This window comes from Elephantulus edwardii, unplaced genomic scaffold (assembly GCF_000299155.1).
Source record: "Elephantulus edwardii isolate Elephantulus edwardi_28Jun2011 unplaced genomic scaffold, EleEdw1.0 scaffold00038, whole genome shotgun sequence".
In the NCBI taxonomy this organism is placed as follows: Eukaryota; Metazoa; Chordata; class Mammalia; order Macroscelidea; family Macroscelididae; genus Elephantulus; species Elephantulus edwardii.
This window is the reverse complement of record NW_006399788.1, coordinates 17441352-17451838: the sequence shown is the minus strand read 5'-3', so window position 1 is coordinate 17451838 and position 10487 is coordinate 17441352. Positions and strand designations below refer to the sequence as shown.

Below are 10487 nucleotides of genomic sequence, written 5' to 3'. Positions count from 1 at the left end.
GTAATCGGGATGGGTGTGTCAGAGGCGGTGCAGTTGGCGCAGGATAGAGCAGGGTTTAGAGCTGTTGTGCAAAGGGTCGCTATGAGTCGGAAACGACTCGATGGCACATAACAACAACAAAATAAATATGTTTATATGGTATAGACTGGTATCAGAAAAGAAGGAGAAATTCAAAACACAAAGCAGAGAACACCACTGAGCAGCCTCTTAGAATCAGGAGGTAATAATATGCAAGAAAAGCTTTAAAAGAGAAATAACCTTGAAGAAGGCAAATAGTAAATTTAAAGCTAAAAGGAAGAAAGTTAGATTTCACAGGCTGTCCATAAGGAGGAAAAGGCAGAGTTTGTTACAGAACTCAAGATGATGAGGGAAAGCTGTTACAGAGATAGCAAAAAGGAAATAAAGATGAAAAAAGCTAATGCTGTAAACAGCATTTATCTTTTTGTACACTGTGACGCAAGAAGAATATCTGTAACTCTGACAAAAATAACAGAGATGGGAAGGAAAACAAATTTTAGGAATAAAATTTTAATTCTGTTTTAAATATGCAGTGTTTAAAAAGAAAGATATGTAAAAATGTCCTAAAATAAAATTAGTAGGAAGTACAATACTAAAATAATAAAAAAACTATATTTTAAAATACTCAGACTTCAAAAGAAAAAAAGTGTTGTTATGTTTATTAGGTTCCATAGAGTTGAGTAAGTACAACTCATAGAGACCCTATGAAAAACAGATCCGAATCCTGTCCTATCCTGTGTCACCTATCTCTGACATACTTTAGTCTACTACTGCAGTCACTGTGTCAATTCACCTGGATGAGCGTCTACTTATCTTTTGTCGTCCCTCAATCTTCCCGAACAGAATGTCCTCGTCCAAGTAATAGTCTTTTATCAATATGCCCAAAGTATGTGAGATGGAGCCTTATCATCTTTGCCTCCTAGGAACTGCACTCTGGCTGCACCCTCTCCAAAATATAACTGCTCTTTTGGCAGTCCATGGGATATTTAGTACTTTTCTGAAACACCACAATTCAAAGGTATTAATTATTCTGTCATCCTTACTGACTGTCTAGCTCTAATCAACAAAGCAACTACAGAAAAGGCTATAAATCAGACACACTTCAGTCCTTAAACTGACATCATTGCTCCTCAATAATTTGGAAAGGTCCTTGACTACATATATTTTCAATGGAATACACCTCCTGATCTCTTGGCTGAGGGTACCAAGTATACTGACTCTGGATTCAAGTAAGATGAATTTGTTGACAATCTCAATTTGTATCTATTTATCATGATTTTGCCTATTGTTGTTTCTTGACAGTGAAATGTAATCTGTATTGAAGGCCGCTCAGTTTGATCTTCTGGAGCAAGAGCTTCGAGTATTCCTTACTTTCAGCAAGCAAAGTTGTGTCATCTGCATAATGCAGGTTTTTGATCAGTCTCTTTCCAATCCTGATGCCACATTCTTCTTCACAGTGCGGAGCTTCCTGACTAATTTGCTCAACATACAGATTGAATAGGTATGGAGAAAAGATGCAACCCTGAGTTGTTTCAGAACCCAAGAGATAGCAAAAGGACAGCAGAAATGAATATAAGTTAATCCTAAAAACAGTGTTTTTATACACTAAAAAGCTAGAAGAATATTTGTTAACACCAATAAAAACAACATAGTTAGGAAGGAAAGTGAGTTTGAAGAATAAAATAGTAAGTGCCATTTTAGATTTGTAGTGTTTAATGAGATAGTTAAGTAAAAATGTCCTAAAAGAAAATTAGAAGGAAATATAACACTAGAATAGAAGAATGCTCTTTTTAAAAATAAGCTAAAAAAATAAGAAGAAAAAAAGTAAAAGGCTCAAATATGTAACTTTAAGAATTGTCAAAACAAAACCAGAGTTTTAATGAAAATGATGACAAATTTCTATATCTCTAATATAAATTTTTGTAATCATTTTCATAAGATGAATTGTAGGCATTCTCCCCTCTAAGGAAAGGGCAAGTGCCGACTTTATCTTTTAAGTACGTATTGAATGGTTGGAAGAAAAACAAAAAGATGGAGATAGGGGTGCTGTGTGTTGATAAAATAATAGTGGACACCAGGTGGAAATATAACAGGAAAAAGACATTTCCAGACTGTGACTAGAAATAAAAGAACTTGTAAGTTTCACTAGAGACAAATTCAGTGAAATGTAGAGAAAGATGATAAAAATGGTATTTAATGTTTTAAATGCATGAATTTACATTTAAATGCATTCCACAGTACTAGGATTTAACTTTAGCAAAAGAAGGACCATGTGATAAAACAGGTAATGAATGTTTAAGTATATTCTCAAACAGTAGGATGTATCATGACTATTTCTGACTGAGGCAATGTTAAAGACTAGAAGCCCAATGATGTAATTGTCAGTTAAGCTAACCACCATCTCCTAGAACAGTCTATCTCAAAGCTAAATCTGGAGGACCCAGTCAAAAAGCAAATTCAGTGCCAAATGATGTTAAGAAGATAGTGCTATTTTAACAATTCTAACAAGCTCCCAGGTGATGCCAATACTGCTACTGTATTCTGAGCAATACACTGTTAGACCGTATCTTCCTTTTCAAAAAAGGCAATATTTGATATATATTGCCTATAAACCATTACAGGGTATCTTATGTTCTTAGACATATCTAAGAAATACCTAAGATATTTTATTATGACTTACAAAAACATTGGATGGATTTCAAATGCTAATATTTTGAAAGTTCAAGATGAATTATGTTTCAGGATATTAAAAATATTCATACATGCTCTCTCCTCCTTCCAGGATAAAATTGGTAATTGCTGTATTACAATTTTATAAATTTTTTAGTTGTATAAACGAGAAAATACTATTACATCAAATCTTGAGGCTGTGTAAGATTTCCAAATGTTAATAGCCATCATTTCACAGTACTCATCACTAGTTTCAGTAAATCCTGTTTACTCACAGTGTCCTTTGTAAAATAACTAAATCCTTGGAGATAAAGGTAACAATGTTTAAAAAATATCCTCTTGAACAATACTTAAAAATTACAACACTTAAATCCTTAAGACTTCTGTACTAGTGATCTCTGGTGGCCAAGTGGCAAGGAGATGCACTGAAATCCTAGAGATGTGTGGTTCAAATCCAACCAGATACTCTGCTGAAGGAAGAACAATTGCCTCCTGTACCAGTCAGATCCGATTTGATGGTACACACATAAATAATAACAATAATAATAATAATACTCCTGTACTGAAAAAGTATTTATGTAACTAAAGTCTCTTACTATAAACAAATTTTTTTTACAAAAATATACATGCAAAACAACTATGAGTTATCATCTCACCCCAGTAATAGCAAAATTTAACAGAACAGCAAGCAACAAATGCTGGCAAGGTTGTGGGGAAAGTGGAACTCTTATTTACTGTTGGTGGACGTGTAAAATGGTGCAACCACAATGGAAGGCGGTGTGGTGCTTTCTCAAAAGGTTGCAAATAGAGATACCATTTGACCTAGCAATTCCACTACTGGGAATATACCTCAAAGAAACCATAACTGCCACCTAAGCAGATATAGGCACACACATGTTTATTGTGGCTTTGTTCACAATAGCAAGGAGTTGGAAACAACCTAAGTGCCCATCAACCAACAAATGAATAGAGAAGCTGTGATATATTCACACAATGGAATACTATGCTGCATTGAAAAACAAGGAAACTCATGCAATATTATTAAAAATTGGTGATCCTGGAGGACATTATGCTGAGTGAAATATCTCAGTCACACAGGGTCAAACACTGCATAGTGACACTGTTGTAAAATGGGACTGATCTTCGGGTTCGGGGGGAGACTGAGAAAGATGGGATAAATTATGTATACTGCATTGAAATAGATGAGGGAGAAAACTGTTTAAAAGGAATATATGATTAGGTATTATTGTCATGACAGGAGTCCAGAACAAAGGCTGCATAGTGGAGTGGACTAGGGGGAAGGATTGTAAAACAATGAAAGAATTTTACTTTTCAAAGAGAAGAATGAACTGGCAGGGAGGGATGGGCAGGAGAAGTGCAACAATGAATGAATGGAAATCCAGAGTCTCTGTAAATTTTCATTAAAATAATTAAAAAAAAGAAAAAATAAAATAAACCCACTATATGTATTTGTGCACTTACACATACACACACATTACATAAGACTGGCAGATTAGGTTCTCAGGATGAAATTTAAGAATCAAGTTCATTTTTAACCAAATTAATGATTAATAGTAACTGTCTTAGAAGAAGTGTAGCCAGAATATGTTCTTTAGGAGTGAGGAGGGGGAGACACTGTCTCATATAGTCTGAACATGTTATTTGGAGGGACCAGTCCCTGGAGAAGGACATCATGCTTGGGAGAGTCACAGCAAAAACCAAAGATGCTCAACAAGACGGACTGACAAAGTGGCTGCACCAATGGGCTCAAACAGCCCCAACTGTGAGAGTTGTGCAGGAGTAGAAAGAGCTTCCTTCTGTGGTACGTGCACTATGAGTCAGAGCTGACACAAAGGCACTTAACCGCCACCACCTTTTAGATCAATTATGGTATCAGTACCTGGAGGACAGAAACAGTATCTTAAAATTGGTAAGTGTTGCAGAAGATTAAATTTAACTATTCCATTAGAAGCTGACAAGTTCAATGTAATGTAGCCTGCTAGAGTTTAAAAAAAAAAAAATTAAGGAAAGGGAAAGATTCATCCTGGTAATTTTCATATGTATCAACTATATCTTTGTCTGCAAAATGTAGGTGAAGCAATCTCTGGTTTCTCTAATGATGATGTCAAAGTTAACTTTAACAAAAGTCTATAAATTATTGATAGCCAAGAAAGGAAAGTCACATTTTAACCAGAAAAAGACATGTTAGCCCAAAATATAAGAACTTCTAATAAAAAATTCAATCTGAATAGAAGATGACACATATACACCACATACTAGCAATGGTACTAAGGTGGGAATAGAGTTGCAAGGATAATGGGATGGGAAATTAACAACAAAGAGAAGACAATGGTAATAGCTATTTAACTCTCATCTTCTCAGTAATGGTTAGAAAAAAGCTTTCACATACAGGAGAGTGCTTAAAACACAAACTTCCTTTATCCTCATGAGTCATTTTTTAATTGATAAAGTCAGAAATTAAATTTGGAAAACTGCAGAGCTTTTAAAAATATGGTAAACAGGCAGGAGTTGGATGTGTATGTGTCATAGCTATGTGACAATTGAAAGCAATGAGATAAACCCTTTTACTCATAAAATAGGGAAATCTGTGCTTACTATAAAAGCTATAAAATTTACAGGCACAAGTCAAAAAAAAAATCACTAGAGATGTTTCATGGTATCAGACACAATGGGTTTTAAATCACAGGCATATATTATTATGCCTAAGTTGACAGCTCTGCACTGCAATGCAGAAAAGCAAGCAATATTCCAACATCTGCACTTACAGGCAGAGATCAGACATGATTCCAGAATAAAGGGCTCTTTAGCTCTTACCTGTTACCTGTGCAACAACTGCTTGGGAAATCCTCCGATTGGCAAGAAAGGCTTTGATTTCCTCTTTTATCACACTGCTGTCCCTCCTAACAAAAACAGAAGACAAGACCAACAATGTATGTTGAAGGTAGAAATCCTCTTTGCTAAGAAAGGTGAAGCAGAAAGGTGAGAAGGACACAGAAAGAAAGGACACAAAAATAAAAGGTTAACAGACCAAATATATGAAAATGTAGACTCAAACAAACCAAGAAACATCAACAAATATTAAGTCCTAAAACACCACATCATCAGACAGACGCTTTAGTGAATCCACAGTAGATATAAGTCTCATACCAGAAGGATGGTTAATCGCATGCTGTGTATAATTCACATTAGGAACAAGGCTGCCATATGGTTATATACAAAGTTTCATTACAGGGAATGAATATATCTTACACAGACAGAAATCCTACAAAAATAAAAAGCAACAACAACAACAAAAATCAGATGTAAGTAGACTGGGTTTGCATGTTAATTATGCAACTGCACAAATGAGGTTTATTTTAAAACCTGGTAAATAAATAAGAAGAAATCCCTTTGATTAGTAAATAAATAGAAATCTCATCATCCTCTCAATTGCTATAAAACTAGCCATTTAAAAAAATGCTTTTGGAAAAAAAAATGTTTTCATCCTTAAATTTGCCGTATTTCCCCATGTAAATTAAAAGAATATTTAAAGTGGCATGGGTTGAATAAACATTTTAATATTTAAAGAGCATTATTAATTTCCTATTACATATATGTCAGAATATTTTGCATTTGAATTTACACTATATTTTGTGTCCTATGGATTAACTGTTACAGACTTCATTTGTTCTGCAATAGGAAGCTTTGTTAAAGTTTTTACTTATTTAAAAATTCAACCAATTCTCAGAAGACTAGATATTCACTCGATTGACCCTTAAAATGGAATCCTTTATGTCCAAAAGGATTACATAGAGTACTGTTTTGGTTTTTCCTCAAAAGTAACACAGAAAAATAATTATCTATTATCAGTTATCTATGGTCTCAAGCTCTTAGAAATATTTAATTTTTATAGTTATAATAAGCAATAAATGTTGATGAGGATATTAAAAACTTGAACACTGATAGGTTGTTAATATAATCAGTTACTTTGGAAAAGAACTTGTTAATTTCTTTAAAGTTCATAATTCACCATATGACCAAATGATTCTACTTCTAGATATTTGGTCACTAGTAATTAAAGTTAGAAGCAGCAGTGGCATCCACTCCCTAAACAACATGTCTCTAGAAACTCTGTGAACTTTGACCGACGATAGTTACAGAAATGCTTCTGGTATGGTTTACAGTTGTGCTTGACTCCATGGCAACCATCATCAACAACAAAAATTATGTAATTCAAGGGTCAGCAAACTATGGTTTATAAACTACATGCACACAGCAGCCTGCTTTCATGCAACTATAAATGAAGGGTAGTTTTCACAGATAAACACTTAAATTGATTCCATGACTGACACAGTAACTTTAAACTCCAATTAGGCAACATATTTCCTCTAAAAATTTTCTACTCCTTACAGGAGAGGACTTGTGTTACAGAATACATGAATTCTCAATTATTACTTAAATATTTTTAATTATGTCAATAAAAGTTTTGTGGAATTTTATTCCCTCAAACATAAACATCTATGTATGCCATATTGTCAATTTTGCCTGTGAAATACAAAAGAGAAAATGCTAAGAATTTCTGTGGCTTTTTAAAATTAAAATTTTGCCAGAAAAAAGTCTGCTAATTCTGATCTGGTATGATACAAAGTTTATGTAACCTTTAGAAATCATTTTAAGGATGGAATCCAAATTCCTTATAGAGGCTCAAATATTTCTATAGATTATTTAGAAAATTTTAATGCAAAGTATTCTAACTCCTCCCCTGAAAAGAAAACGATGATACAACCCAAATCAGTTATTTCAACTTCTTGGTGACATGAGGCTACTATGTTGTTATAGAGACCTTGCTCTCTTTTGGAAGTTCTGGGAAAGAGAGGAAGGTGAGAGTGGCTGACAATTCTCACTCAAAAGATTCCTAATAGAAGAAATCAGCTCTCTAATCCTATTTTTAAAATTTCTACAACTAAGTTATTTTCTGATCTACATTTTAACAATATGTTTGTATTTGAAATATTTCTTTTAAAGCATACATTTTTAATTTCAAATTAGGTCTATAAGAGATGTACACAGTAAATATATTTTAAAAACAAACATAAGAACTGTTGATTAAAACACAGGTATTGATGAACAGGAGATGTCTTTATCATTAGGTTTTCCAAGAGGCTTAGGTATAGAAAATAATAACATCATATGGTTTCTGATACATATGAAAGTAATCTGACAAGAAAAAAAAAATTAAAACTTATTTCAATGCACAGAGTACTCTAGGAAAATGAAAAGTTTAAGAAATTATTTACCAATATATAATATAAAATGTGTTGTCTGTAATAAAATAATTAAATTGTTATTTTCTTAACTGCTGAATAAATTTATTTAAATAACTTTAAATCCAATTCATCTTTAATAGGCTCAAGTCTTTTATAAGAACTAATACTCTATTTGACACTGGGTGATGCGGCTGGACTCTGTAAGTTGGAAGCTCCTACTTTGGTCGAGGGTCATGTGGTGTGGAATGTTTGGTTGTTTTTATTTAAATAGCTTCTTGTTTAGAGTCAACAAGACCTCTTAGAGGGCCCTTTTTTTCAGGCCTCATGTTATTGTATTTTGGAGGAACACTCTTCCAAGTTGAAGCACTCTTCTGTCAATTTGCTGTACTGAGGTAATCTGGGTTTGCTGGGTAATCTGGGTGATGCAGAACCTTGTGTAATTGGGGGGTGAAATGCCATAACGGTTGCCCGTGGTGTTTGGTTGAACTCCCAGTTTAAGATAGGTTGGGAAACAGGAGTGGCATCTACTTCCTAATTCACATGCCTCTGGAAACTCTATGAACTTGGGGAAACTACGATAGTTATGGAAAGGTTTCAGGTCTTTTGGTCATAGTGTCGTGCTCCACTTGATAGCAATTAACAACAACAACAACAACAACAACAGTATTCGATTATTCTAAAGGGTATTATTCAGATTGTAAATTATTCACAACTTTGCAGTATGGTACTATCAAGGGACTGCAGCATAAAAAGTATGCAAGATATGTATACTTTAAAGTATGCACTTTACTTTCACAGAGTACAGGTGAAGCTACCTGGCAAGTTTTAAAAACCCACAATGAGCCTAACAAAACCAACCTATCTTCCTCTACAGCTTCCCTAAAGACAACTTTTCATATACAAAACATGGCTAAGTAATAAAATTAAGACTTTAGTTTTTTAATTTGGTAAAATTAGTCCTAAAACTTCCTTCAGAAGGCTGTACAATTTTTTAATTCTAGAAATGAAATAATGTCAAATGTGTGCACATGTACTACATACAAAAAATTAATGTATAAATTTTCAAACTGAAAAATAGTAAAAACCTCTGATGGTAGTTTTTTTAAAACATTGGAAAAGTTCTCATAGAAACAAGTAATTCTTTATAACTATGTAAAACTAAGGTAATTATCTGTATCAGATACTTGGTGACAGACATGAAAAGAAGTCTGTAAAGTCAATTTAGATACAAGCAATGAGATGTCATTTAGTTGGTTTTCTTTCACCGCAGTCAAGTCTTTTATGTATTTAAAACTTCACATATTGCTAGTTTGTCCTGGTTACATTTCACTAAGTCTATCATTCACAGTGATCTAAGAACAGATCAAAATCTTGCCCTATGCTCTTGTGCCATCCTCACAATTTCAGCCATGCTCAGTCAGTGGATCACACGCTGTTGATACTGCTACACTATTTCTCTCTCTCTCAGTCTCTGAATCTGGTCTGCCTCATAGCTGATCCTCCAGTTGGTTTTCAAGGATATAAATCACATGGAAGTAGACAGCTCTTTTCTCTCATGTAAAGCAGCTGGCAGATTTAAACTGCTAAGAAAATAGTACCCTTGAATTAGCAGCTCAACTTTTTACAGATTATCCAAACACAGCACCCTAATGTTGTTGCTAATTATAATCAATTCAGTCCTGGAGTAATAAAAGAGTATTCACAATTTGATGAAACCACTGAAATCTGCGGTTTCTATAGCTTATTTATCCAAAATAGACAAACATGTCTTTCTTAAAAACTTCATCTGAAAGCCCTGCTGAAACCTGTTTGGGATTACAGCAATTTGCAAGCCTCCAATGACAGAGATGATGGTTGCACATGAAATATAATGGCTAGGACTCAAATCTATGTTTCCTGTACAAAAGCTGAAAACTTTACCATTAAATCAATGCAAAACATATTTCTACGAACCTCACTTTTTCTTACATCCCTTGGCCCCTGTTTATGTGTTCTCTTTCAAATTGTTAAATTGTAATCTAGGAAATAACTGATTTATTAGTAAAAAATGTCATTTATTTGACTTCTAATCTTTTCTTTCTCTGAAATTTTACATCCACCCTAATGAGAATAAATCCCTTACTCTTCCCTTGTCTTATTTAAATCTCTCATTTTTCATGATTTCTAGATCTCAAGACCCAATGGAATCCAAGAGCAGAGCAGAATGACCTTTTCTCTGATTCCAAGTCTTACTTCCAAGATAAGCAAGCATGTTTTCCCTTGGAACCACTGCCAAATTGGATAGTTTCTACCTAAGAATCATATTTATATAATTATAATTTTATAACTATAATATTATAAACAATATCATAAAGGGCTGTGCGAGGAAGAATGTGGCATCAGGATTTGTGGAAGAATCATCAACAACCTACGTTATGCAGCTGACAACAACCCTGCTCGCTGAAACTGAGGAGGACCTGAAGCGCTTGCTGCAGAAGGTCAAGGACTGCAGTCTTCAATATGGATTGAAGCTCAATATCAAGAAAACAAAGA

The 10487-nt window shown here is 34.0% G+C and overlaps 1 protein-coding gene across 3 annotated transcripts in view; it reads right to left on the bottom strand.

Moving 5' to 3' along the window:
* HMBOX1 (homeobox containing 1) overlaps positions 1-10487 on the bottom strand; it is a 361830-nt gene that overhangs the window by 161152 nt on the left and 190191 nt on the right. For all 3 annotated transcript variants that reach the window (XM_006884876.1, XM_006884875.1, XM_006884877.1), the window contains one exon: positions 5524-5609. In XM_006884876.1, coding sequence (XP_006884938.1) covers positions 5524-5609 — 86 coding nt within the window. The remainder of the gene's footprint in view (positions 1-5523; positions 5610-10487) is intronic.